The following is a 13,434-nucleotide window of genomic DNA, read 5'->3' on the forward strand; positions in this document are numbered from 1 at the left end:
TTCCAATTTCAATTTGGTCAAATTCGCAAATACAGGAATGCATAGCAAAGTAGTTGTGGTATATTGATATTACAATGAATTTCTCTCCCCTTCCTTCAAGAAGCTTAAATGATCAACTTCAACTCTATAACATCGTTCATGACTCTCTGGAGAGGGTGATCCAGTGAGCCAAAAAGATTCTGAGAGATTCAGCTGGAGATCAGCCCATGCCAGTTCTCCCAATTATATGCAAACTCTTTGGTTTGCAAAGAGTAAAGGAACAGAGCCCAAAAGGATCGTTTTATTTTTTAAAAAAATTATTATTAAAGGAACAGCTCCGTACTTTCCACTTATACATACACTCAAGGCAACTCATAATAAAGACAATCTTGTTTTATGCTTATGGCCGTTATTCACCCCTTCGAATGTTTTGGCCACAGTAGAGCCGCTTTTAATTCAACAACGTTCGAGGTCAGGAAAAGCCCGATTTGCTGAACTTCAATCTTAGATTCTAAGATCCTAAGAAGTCTTTTTCGGAGGTGGTTTTTTTTTTTTTAGGTCTGGGGAATCAGCAGGGCTGGTGGGAAACTCTCATCTGCACTTCGCTTCGGCTCTTTTGGCTCGGCGTTTCGCGCACCTATTTACTCCGTTCTACCTATCTGCTCTTTCTCCCCCCTCAGCCGCTTCGTTACCGCCGTCTCCCGCTAAGAACCCCGATTCCCCTTTCCTCCCGACACGATTCATTTCCTCTCTCTCAACATCCCGCGCCACTTTGTCCGCTCCCCTCGAAGCATCCTTTCCTTTCCCCCCCCACCCCCCTCAACCCATTCTGTCCCGAGCTCGGCTCCGCTCCCCAGCAAGCCCCACCCCGTCATCTGTGGCCGCCTCCACCCGGCCTCGCACTTTCTGCTCTTCGCCCACTCGGCCTCCCGCAGCCGTCGATTAACACCTCCAGCGCCCTTCCCGCCTTTTTTTTTTTTTTTGCTTTGCTTTGCTCGCTTCCCTTCCTCTTTCTCCTTCCACTTTTGCTCGCTCCTCACACCCGACTCGGCACCTTCCCGGGGCAAAGCCGCTGGCCGAATTCCTCAGTTGGCTGAGCCGCCCAGGCAGGAGGGCTCGCTGGCAGCGACAGCAAAGGGGAGGAAAAGGAAAGGGAAGCGGGGGCGAGCCGTTCTTCCCCCCACCCCACTCCTCCTCCTCCCACAGCCCGTCCGCTCTGCTTGGGGGCGGGCGGACGGACTGAGCGGCGTTTACGCCGGGCGAAAACCGTCCGCTCCTTCCAGCAACAGCTGGCCGGCGAATAAAGATGAGTCCGTCTCGCCCCGCCGCCTTCCCTCCCCGACGGGCCTTCGCCTCGCCGCCGCGAATGGAGAGGCTGAGCGCCCTCTGCCTCTGCCTTTGGATCGGCGTCGTCTCGGAAGCAGGTGAGGCAGCGCAGGCGCGCCATCGACGGAGCGCACGCTTGCGCCGGCAAGTGGCGGGAAGGGACGGAGACCGGGTGGGAGGCTGAAGTCGGATAGAAGGACCGGTGGTGGTGGGGAGTGGCGGGGGGGGAGAGACGGACCACTGTCTTCCAGTCAGCCCTATCCGAATCCGACAGGGCTTCCCCGACAGTCCTCCTTTAGCCTTCTCAGGGCGCCCAAGGCTGCCGCTTTTCCTGCCTTTTCTCTCCCGCCTCTCGTCCTTTGCAGCATTTGCACCCAGCGCCCCGCGTCGCTGGTCTCTCTCTCTCTCTCTCTCCTCTACCTGCTGTCATTTTACACGGGATATCCCCATGATGTGTTCGGCCGCTCATTATGGATCCTGACACCCACTTCGTCGCCTTTGCTGCCTTCCATGCTCCGTTCCTCATGGACTTTCCCTTTTTGTTGCTTTCCACCGTTCTGGGCGCAGCATCTGCCTGCTAATTTAGCTTCTTCCAGCGCGCGTATCTTTTTTTTCCCCCCCCGACGAAGTTATGGAACAGCTATGCTTCATTCCACCGGCAGAGGGCACTCTCAGGTGTTAAGTCCTTCCCCCTCTCACTTGCCGCCCCCCCCCATTCCTTAGAAAAGGTGATTTTTGAAAAAACCAAAAAACCCTCCTTTTGCTAGAAGGATTATTTGCTTTGTCAATGTATGATAAGAAGGACAGGTGCTGGGTTCTTTAGGAAATCTCTTCTGCTGAGAACCTGTTCTAAGTTATCTTGTCTCTGGGCTTATGTGTATGTGTACAGGTAGTCCTCAACTTTACAACAGTTCATTTAGCAACCGTTCAACGTTACAACGGCACCGGAAAAAATGACTCATGACCATTTTTTCACACTTATGACCTTTGCAGCATCCCCATGGTCACGTGGTTTACATTTGGAATGATTGGCAACTGACTCACATTTATGACGGTTGCAGTGCCCCATAGTCACGTGATCCCCTTTTGCGACCTTCTGGCAAGCAAAGTTAATGGGGAAACCAGATTCACTTAACAAACGTGTTACTAATTTAAGAACTGCAGTGATTCACTTAACGACCTTTCTTGTAGGAAGAAAGGTCGTAAAACGGAGCAAACTCACTTAACAAATGTCTCATGTAACAACATAAATTTTGGGGTCAATTGTGGTCGTAGGTTGAGGACTACCTGTAATGTGTTTTTTAAGTACAGCCTGGTGCTTATGATTGCTGCTGCTCTAATTTAATTCAGTGGGCTTTCCAAAGAATTTGTTCGGGATTTAAAAGGTTTTGCAGGGAAGGGATCCATTCGTATTTCCTTTCTCAAGGGACTAGATGAAGTTTTGCTCTTATTTATTATGTATATGTCACATGTCATGGATTCTAGGCTGTTTCCAATAAAATAAAAACACAAATTACCATAAAACATGAAATATTAAATCTTATTTGGCAGCCCCTAACATAAAAGATAAGATCAGCTGCTGTAAGATCAGCTGCTCCCACATTTTTCATACTTAGTTGTAGAAGCCTCTGATACAACTTGGCTCTCCAAAGTTTGTTTATTTATTTAGAACATTATTTAGAAAAAAATAGGAAAGTTTTTTCCCGCATGCCATCACTCCGCTAAAACAACTAATTCCCACAACACTGTCAAACTATTTACTAAGACTGTATTACTATTATTCTTCTCATCCTTCCTATTACCTATCTCCTTTCTACTTATGACTATAACCTTGTTGCTTTTATCTTTACGATTTATATTGTGTTACTTAGTTTCCTAGTATGATTTTGATTGCTTATTTAGTATCCTATGACTATCACTAAGTGTTATATCTTATGATTCATGATGAATGCATTTATGATGACTATGATCATGATTTATCACTTATATCTTTTATGTACTCCGAGAGCTTATGTACCGAAGACAGATTCCTTGTGCGTCCAATCACACTTGGCCAATAAAGAATTCTATTCTATTCTATTCTATTCTATTCTATTCTATTCTATTCTATTCTATTCCATTCCATTCCATTCCATTCCATTCCATTCCATTCCATTCCATTCCATTCCATTCCATTCTATTCTATTCCATTCCATTCCATTCCATTCCATTCCATTCCATTCCATTCCATTCCATTCCATTCCATTCCTATTCCTATTCCTATTCCTATTCTATTCTATTCTATTCTATTCTATTCTATTCTATTCTATTCTATTCTATTCTATTCTATTCTATTCTATTCTATTCTATTCTATTCCTATTCCTATTCCTATTCCTATTCCTATTCTTTCTATGGCCGCTCACACACTCTCATTAACTGGGAGGCTTACAAAAAATAAAAACCCAACATACAACAATAACAAAAAATAATCATCCATCACCACCTCATGACAGCAATTAGTCAAACAAGCCACTTGATTGGCTCCATCCTATTCTGGGTTCTCTAGGCCTGTTGATAAAATCAGGTCTTCAGTGCCTTGCGAAAGAGTGTCAAAGTGTGGGCTGGTCTATGTAGGGATGATGTTCCAAAGGAAGGGAGCCACCATGGAGAAGGCCCTTCTTCTGGGTCCCACCAGATGTACCTCCTTAGGGGATGGGACTCCAAACATTCCCAAGTTCAATGATTGGTAATATAACTGGGCTTTAGTAATCAGTGATAGGCTGTAGAATTCTCTAAATTAGAAAAATGTTGTGGAAAATAAATTTTCAGTCCAGTTTCCTGAAGGGTTCACTTTTATATCTATAGTTTCTGACTAATTTTAAAACTGGACAAAAGTAGGTGGGCATTGGGTAGAAATAGCTGTTTCAGATGCATGTTGGTACAATTTATGCCTATCTTATTTCTGGTGATTTTTTTAGCATTTATCAATAAAGCAAAATGGTATTTGCGTCTGAATAAACATACGCTGGATCGAGCCCTGTAAAGTGCCAGACAAACCTGAAAGTGAATAGATTGTCTGCGCGGAATAAACAATAAAATAAATCTGTAGGCTGCATTTGCTGACATGGGGAAAATGCTTTTGTAGGAGACTGATACATGATTTGCTGGAGTTCAGCTGAGAGGCCATAAAGAGCTAGAGAAACCACAGAAAAATCTTACTGCAGGAAGCTTTATATGTGGTAAGATCAATTTTTGCAGTGTAAGATCATTTTTGATAGCCTCAGCTCTAGAAGCATCATGATTGTAGCCTATTATTTATTGCTATTGTATCAAAAAAAAGTGATATAAAACAGGATCCTTAAATGAGCAATAGTTGAAACGTCTGTGGAATGCAGCACAATGATACTATATTATGATCACTGCCATATGGGAATTTAATCCAGGGTGTATTATCTGAAGATGCTGCTGCCTTTTTTATACTAGCTTAATGCATATTCCATGGATGTTATACAGTACACTGGGTTGGAGTGATTAATCTACAATATTAAAATACATTCTAATTAATGTTACAACAAAGACTGACAACATTTCTTAGAGATTGGCAGGTGATATACAACAAGAATGTATATCATGCGCTCTTGAGTGCAGAGTACGTGCTGTCATATTCAAATAAAATAATTTACTAATGAGGCATTGAGGTATTGGAGTTAGAAAAGGAGTGCAAGCTGTGAGACCTTGTCATTCAAAGGGAGCAGGCCAAAAGAATTTTTTTTTTTTTGGTCTATTATTGAATTTTTTCAAGTTTGGAGAGGTTTTAAGGGGCAAAGTAGGACTTTTTGCAGATGTTTAAGGCTCCCATTTCATCCATTAACCTTTTTAAAAACCATTCCCCAAAGGATCCAAGCCCTAATGACTTTTGACATGCTATTTTCAACAGGACACAACCTGATGTTGTCCTTGAGCTGATAGATGTTATGCACCCAGAGTTAAATCGTTAAAAAAAAGAAGAAGCTTTGGCTACTTACATAGGACATAGTTTTAAATGAAACTATCATGTATTTAATAATGGACTTAACTGTATATCATGTTTACATACCATGATAGTTGGGTTCTCATAACACCCTAAGCCAAAAGCAACTAAATGACCTTAAGGTTTAATAGAATGTATAAACCAAGCCGCTCTCCGTACAGTCTATTTCAAAAGTAATGAAAGAAATATGTTTTTTTCTGTCATGGTGCCTCTCTCGTGGAACAGGCTCTCCCAGAGATATGGAGGACCTCAACCTTGTTGGCCTTCAAAAAAGCAGGGAAGATCTAGTGTGGTTGGTTGATGGATGCAAATTTTATTGTGGGTAGCCTCAATGTTGTTTTTATTTGTTTCAATTATTTTTTAAAAAAAAATATTGTTTTACTCTTGTTTTACACCCAAAATTCCTTCTAGTAAATGGGTGTTCATAAAAAGTTGGAGAATGAATAAATGAATAAATAAAATTTAGATAAATATCTAAGATCACTTAAATCAGGCTTCAGCCTTAGTGCATTAAAACAGCTTTGTTATCTATTATTTCTGTTGGAACAGGGACTGAGGGAATGCTATCTTTCCCTTGGTTACTTGATAGCATTGAGCAGAATTTCTTAGAAGAACGTTTTTGTGGGAATTGGGGGATTTTGTTGAAATAATTAGGTTTTTACCTTCAGGTTTGCTGCCAAAGATTTCTGCATTCCCCCATGGTTTCTTGGTTATGGATTCTTCTTGGTCTTTGCTTGTTAATGCCCATACAAAACTTCTTGAAAATATTATCTAGTTATTTGAACATAGTGTCATGCTGATCATATCCCATATGATCTATCTTTGCATTCCATAATGCAAAATAGATGATTTACAGGTACCCAGCTGAAACTGGGAGCAATGATCAATTTGATGAGAGTACATGCAGTGCAGCTGATTCTTGATGAGATGCAATGGATAGCCTTTTTAATGAGACTGTATGCAGTGCAAGAATCTTCCTTGAATTAATAAAAATGGTTGTAAGGATAAGGTATGATTATAGTCAACTTTAGCTGGTTCAGTATGTACTTTCCTGCATTAGCCTAGCTTTGCACAAAAAAAAGTCAATGTCCTAATCCAAGTCCTGTCTATGGTAAATGCTGTGTTGATTAAAAAAGTATTTCACCGATGGAATTCTCTTTAAAAATATGGGTTTTTTAAAAATCACTGCATCATATTTTACACAATTTAAAAGTCATTTTCCCTGGTCATTTGTAATACAGTTCTGGAACTTGAACTGAGATTTGTTTTAGCTGTCAATTTGTGGCCTATGCCCATCTTTCAGTTGTTTTTATGGATGGCTTAAATTCTAGTACTGGCTGTGATGTTATTGGTCTAGGCAGTGCAAGAAGAATGATATAGATGGTGATAAAATGTGATAAAATTGTGATAAAAACCTTTTCTAGACACTATATGTTTGTGATAAAAACTTTTTCTAAACACTATATGTTTGTTGAAAAGCTGCAGTTGAAAATTCAAACTTAAATCCTTCCATATGATAGGATGTGAATCAAATGTAATTTCAGGCAAATCTGCATAGAATCGAACTATCTGTACAATACAATTGTTGACAAGTTATTGTTAAAAATGTTGGCATCAGACTCATTTGTTATCTTACTATATTCAGCCTTCACTGCAATTTATAGCATTCACAGGTTTTATTTCTGAAGATTCCATTCCAGTTGTCACAAATATTTTAAAGCAACAAAATTATGAGCAAGAGTTTCACAATATAGTCTAATGCACATGTGCTTGGAAATAAATTAGACTTTTTTGGTGGGATACAGTCCAAAAGACACAGGAGTAAATGAAAGGAATCACTCACATGTGTTATTGAGTGTACAATCGTTGACTGTGAAGTCAAGAAGGCTTGTCAAATGTATTCAATCGATTATGCTTATTTCTACAGTAATGGATTCTTAAATATTCCAATGCTGAGCCAACCAAACCAGTTAGCAAAAATTGACATTTCACTGCCATACCACACCCTTCCGCAGCACCCTCACTTCCTTTCAACAAAGGTTGTAAATACCTATAACTAATCATAATGAAGGGACGTGGTGGCTCAGTGGCTAAAACACTGAGCTTGTCAATCAGAAGATCAGCAGTTCAGTGGTTCGAATCCCTAGCTCCACATGACGGAGTGAGCTCCCGTTACTTGTCCCAGCTTCTGCCAACCTAGCAGTTCAGAAGCATGTAAAAATGCAAGTAGAAAAATAGGGACCCCTTTGGTGGGAAGGTAACAGCCTTCGGAGTTTAGTCATGCCGGCTGCATGACCACGGAGACATCTTCAGACAGCGCTGGCTCTTTGGCTTAGAAACTGAGATGAGCACCGCCCCTAGAGCTGGAAACAACTAGCATGCATGTGCAGGGATACATTTACCTTTAAGCATAATGAATCTGTGGTGGCATCATTTCTGGTTAATGACAATAAGTTACATGCTATTGTTAGTTAGGTTAGCTTCTGTGAAACGCAAACTGCATTGAAGTGTTTCGGTGTTTATTTTTGCCTGATCCGTACATTACTTTGAAGAGTGATGAAGATTGGTTTTTATTCCAAAACTCTGGCTGTAAAATGAGGGACTAGAGGTACATATCTGGAGCCAAGTAACTTCTTAGACTGCAGGCCAAATATAATTTGGGTGGAGTAAACAGACTCAGATCAGAGAGATACAAATTAACTTCTATTTCTCCAGGGATCTCACTTGGGGGGAGGAGAGGGGACTGGTGGGACTAGCTTGGTTGGTTCTTGTTGATGTCTGTGAACTCCACAGAATTGTTGGGATGAAATAACTGAATTCCTCATATTAGTCACCTTGGGTTCTGTGGGAAAAAAGGAGGGAGAAGGAGAGAAAGTGAGAGGGAGGGAGAGATTAAAGTTGTAGCCATGGTGGTTAGAATGAAGTACTGCAGACTACTTCTGCTGACTGCCAGCTACCATTTGATTCTCACTGGTTCAAGGTTGACTCAGCCTTCCATCCTTCCGAGGTGGATAAAATGAGGACCCAAATTGTTGGGGGCAACATACTGATTCTGTAAACCACTTAGAGAGGGCTGGAAAGCACTGTGAAGCGGGATATAAGTCTAGTGCTATTGCTATTATCCTGGATTAGGAAGGCTTAGTTTCCAATCTGTTTTCAATCTGTGAAGTTTGTTGGGTAGCCTTGTTCAGTTACCTGCCAAAGCATTCTAATTTGCCTCATTTTATTATGAGATTAAACTGTATATTGGAAAAGAATCCAAGCAGCATACCTCACCATGGAGAAGTGTAAAAAATATTAATTGGTACATATTCTATAAAAAAATACTGAGTCTTGTAATTTTAAAAGATTCCTTGTTCATTTTTCCCAACAATCCGCTTAGGCAAAATCTATTCTAAAATGGCTCTTTAATTTGAACAATCTGGCAAAGTCTATTGATATCTGATAATGCGATCTGCAGTCATCACTTGAATTCATTTTCCTAGTAACCAATCTAGCAATAGCAATAGCACTTAGACTTATATACCGCTTTACAGTGCTTTACAGCCCTCTCTAAACAGTTTACAGAGTCAGCATATTGCCCCCAACAGTTTGGGTCCTCATTTTACCCACCTCGGAAGGATGGAAGGCTGAGTCAACCTTGAGCCTGGTGAGATTTGAACAGCCAAATTGCAGTCAGCCGGCAGTCAGCAGAAGTAGACTGCAGTACTGCGCTCTTAACCACTGTGACAACCTGGCTCATGATTAAAGGTACACTCATTTTTCTGGTAAACCCTTGATTGACATGCTCAATTCTAGGATCAGATCTCCATTTATAATGAGAAAACTTCTAAAAGTATCCCTTGGCAATAGGCCAAGTAAAATCCAAATCCACCACTTCTAAGAATGTAGTTGAGGGAGGCAGACAAATCCTTGCAGCAGACATACTGGATCATACTGATACGATGCAGAGGCATATGGAATGTATAGCTGCCTCCCTCTTCCTTGATAGATCCCCACGTGCTGTGGCACCTGCTTCAGTAAGGATACTTAACTTAATGTGCTCTATAGAAGTTCTTCCTGGCTGTAGCCTGTGACTTGGTGCTAGGCATTCCAATGGAGTGCGATACAGTCCTAGTTTCTCCTTTGTGGCATTGAAGAACTTCTGCAGCTGCTCAGTTAGTAAAATTAATCCCAGAATTTTTATGATCTGTGGATGTCTTAGAACTTTGTTTCTTATATCGTGCCAATAAGGAAGACATTGAAGTTAGTCCTGTGATTATATTTTCCAGACGGTCAAAATTGCATTGCTGCTGAAAGAGTGTGATTTACTTTCTTAAGTGCTTCATCATTTAATTCAAGATAGCCATTCACTTCCATTATTAACTCTGGCTCCACCTCGGATAAAAATGGTCTTTGGCTGATGATCTGATAAAACAATGGGCTGCTGGATGAACCAGTTGTGGAGCAATTCAGTATTCTCATATATAAGGTTATGTATAATATATGTAGCTTCAAACTGAAACTATCACCTCCCAAGAGAAATTCTGAAAGTTGAAGTCCATATCTTAGAGTTGCCAAGTTTGAAATATATGCTGTAGCTCAACAATAATGTATTCTTTGCAGCACAACAACCCATACAACAACTCAACAACAAGGACTGGGAGTACTCTGGTTTGAAACTCTGGAAACTGAGTCCCATTAAGTGGTTTGGTGCATGCCATTGTCCTACTCTAGGAATTATTCCGGTAATAGCTTTTCTGTGTTTTATTGTAATGTAAACTAGCAATTGTGGTTTATTTAACAGAAAATGGTTGAGATAGCCAACCAGGTTCCTCATCTCACCTGATTTCTCACAGTAAAAATAATTAATGGGTGTGTGAAATTCTGCAAATGTCCCAGCATCTTTATGTTAACAAATATCTCAGAATTCAAATCTGTACTCCAAAAGCTTTATTTAAAAAAATTGGGCATTTGCAGTCCACTGTTCATGGAATAAGCATATGTAAGATGCTGAGAGTCGTGACTGGAGTGACACAGAAGCCTAGGTAATGTATTATGATATACTGATAAATATAATGATTATTTGGCATCAATATTCTTTCCAACTTTCACTGCAGAGAATATCACCAAGGAAACAATTGCCGACGTGATTCCGATCTTTGTAGATATGGGCACCTCCTGACATCTGAATATCTTTTCCAAAGCCTTCATTGCTACTCTATCAAGTGCTTGTCCATGGTATATTTCTTCACCACTGGTTCCCTTACTGTTGACAGTTGATACTAAAAGACAGCTGTTATATATTGCTTACTGTAGGCTACTTCTGCTGATAGCCGGCTGCCAGCAATTCGGCAGTTCAAATCACACCAGGCTCAAGGTTGACTCAGCCCTCCACCCTTCCGAGGTGGGTAAAGTGAGGAGCCAGATTGTTGGGGGCAATATGCTTACTTTGTAAACCAATTAGAGAGGGCTATAAAGCACTATGAAGCGATATATAAGTCCAAGTGCTATTGCTATTATTAAACCAAGCAAGGATAGTACAGTTATTTTCCAGGATGTATGATAGAGGGGTAGCAGGTAAAACAGTGTAAAGCAATGCTTCATAACGATTTATATTTCCCATTCTTGCCAGTTAATGACTACCAGCAGCCATTTTGTAACATGATTCCAAATGTTCCTACCAATCTTAAAGGGGCCTTTTTAGCTGCCCTCTCCCCTTGTCTGCTGACTGACTTGTTCCAATATTACAAGGTTTTAGGGAAACAGTCAGAACTTGACCATCTCAGCAGGCATTTGGGAGAGAAATGAAGTGAGAGAGATTCCTCTTATATGGTTTTTAGGCTGCTGAATGTGGAATATTTCTATGTAATGTTTATTGGACTTTTTTTAACTGTTTAGTCATGGGTAAGATTGTAAGCTGCTTGAAATTCTTGACTGCAGTATAAGGGAGTGTGCCAAGGGAGGTGCACTACTGTAGATTTCATAGAATGAAGCTTCATACCTACAGGTTCTTTTCTTTAATAGGTATCCTCCGAAGAGTTAAATAAAGAAGCCTAGCTGTGATGCCAGGCATGATGTCTGAGCCTTTGGTGATGGAGGTCAGCAGTGGTTCATGGGAAAGGAAAAATTGGCAGCTGGGCCGGATATCCTGCATTTCCCCTCTTCCTGCAGCCGCTTGAACTACGTTCCTTATTTAGCTTTCCTGATAGGCAGGAGAAATCTAGTGGCGGAAACTGTCCTAGCCTGATAACAGCCCTTTCTGATGGGTGCTGTAAGGTATTATGGCAGGCAAAGGGTTAGTTTTCATTATAGTAGGATAGGACAGGAGAGCCACATGACTGGCTCTATCTTCGCCCTGTTTTCTCATTTAGGCAGAGCTCAAATAAATAGCATTTTTCATTGGAGAAGACACATATATTCAAGGGCTTTGGCTTGCTCGCTCACATGCATGTGACTCACTTTGCCTTCTTATTGGAAAGCCATCAAGGCTGTCAGCTGATGACGTTCTCCAGGGAAGCTCTGATGTAGGTGGCTGAGTCAGCTGATGCAGGGAGGGGCTCATAGGGGAGAGAAGAGGAGAGTCCTGAAATATAGCTTCTTGGCAGGTGTCCAGATCTGGCAAAGTTTTCCACTGACTTAAATTAGTAAACTAGCAGTTAACAATGGCATGGTTTCTTGTGACGGAAGGTTTTTTGGCTGGAGGTCAGGCAGAATTATGTATCCAAGCAGCATTTTTTAAAAAAATTGTAACATGTTCAGCATGAATCTGTTTACAAAGATCCACACTGATTTACAAATGCATATGAGAAGAAACAAAAATATTTTAAATAAGTTATCCACTGTGCGTATGTTAATTTGGAGTTTACTTATGGAGCAGCATGCTTCACAGATTCTACAGACAGGTCAGGCAATGTGACTTTAATCACATAATATGTTTTATAATATGTCAACCAAATAAATGCATGTTTGGTTGCTAAGCTTGGTTAATGGTAAAATTGGCTAGTTTTTTTTTATCTTCAGTATGTGTGGTGATCCGAACCTGTTCGCTACGCTGTTCCAGTATACTGTATTGTGAAAACCCAGAAAATGGCTTAATCTAGTAACATATTGTGCTAACACCACCCATTTGTGCACTTAGGGTATCTTAAGTTTATCGAGGATATCCATTCTGAATGGGAAATCTGGTCATTGCAGCCCAATACTTCTGGAGGGCTTCAAAATGAGAAAATCTGAAGTTAAGGGTGGCATGTCATGAGTGGTTTGACATGGTGACTAATAAGTAAAAACCAGAGTTCTAAAGAAAGAGTTAAATAAATAGAAACAAATGTAAAGAAAAACCAAATACATAACACAGTTATTCCCCACTATTGAACTAAAACAATATGAACCCCAAAATTCATGGCACAACTAAATGAGTCATACAAATATTTTCAGCCAGCAGAATTGCAAGATGCCAAGGCCCAGGATGTTGTTTTTCCATTGTGGTCTCGAGGTCTCTTGAAAGCGATCTTTAGAAGGCAAGGTTGGTTTTAGAAATTTATTAAAAGTAATAGTTCTGAAGGGCCACGGGAATTAACTGTGGTGACATCTACAGTGGTTGAATTGATACTTCCCTTTGCTATGGGTGTTTTTGTATGATATTGTAAACCTTCAGGAGCCACTGAGATGTTGCAGTGTAAAGCAGCATAAATTTCTGCCTGTCAAATTCTTAGCCAGAGAACTACTAGATATTAGCATCATATTTTGGCTTCAGTGCTGGGGCAGGGGAGCTTTCAAATGGGATACTGTCTGGGTAAGAGTGCCATTTTTTTTTAATCATCCTCCCATTTCCTTCATAACGCTCTCAACCATTATTAATAGGTTGCTTTTGCTGGTGTTTTAATGTCAAATTGGTCCCAAAGTGGCTGAAGCATGAATCCAGGGAGAAATTCTGTGGAAAGATAAGCATTTTTGGTCTACTGATTTGTTGCTATAAATGCTCGTTGCTTATGTCACTGGCAGATTTTGCTGAGTTACCCTGTATTTACATCCTGATTGTTTAATAATGTGCCAGACTTTTTTGGGGGAAGAGGGTTTGCTGCAAATAACCTCCAAAAGGAAGTGTGAAGATAAATGTTTGTTAAGTCAGACCATGCAC

At 40.6% G+C, this 13,434-nt stretch overlaps 1 protein-coding gene across 1 annotated transcript in view; it reads left to right on the top strand.

Moving 5' to 3' along the window:
- The first annotated feature begins 1,285 nt into the window (after positions 1 to 1,285).
- Positions 1,286 to 13,434, top strand: part of FLT4 (fms related receptor tyrosine kinase 4) — a 105,656-nt gene continuing 93,507 nt past the window's right edge. The window contains exon 1 of the mRNA XM_070933878.1: positions 1,286 to 1,403. Coding sequence (XP_070789979.1) covers positions 1,286 to 1,403 — 118 coding nt within the window. The remainder of the gene's footprint in view (positions 1,404 to 13,434) is intronic.

The sequence above is a fragment of the Pituophis catenifer genome, unplaced genomic scaffold (assembly GCF_029215685.1).
Source record: "Pituophis catenifer annectens isolate HBS135680 unplaced genomic scaffold, rPitCat1.0.hap2 SCAF_2, whole genome shotgun sequence".
Classification (NCBI taxonomy): Eukaryota; Metazoa; Chordata; class Lepidosauria; order Squamata; family Colubridae; genus Pituophis; species Pituophis catenifer.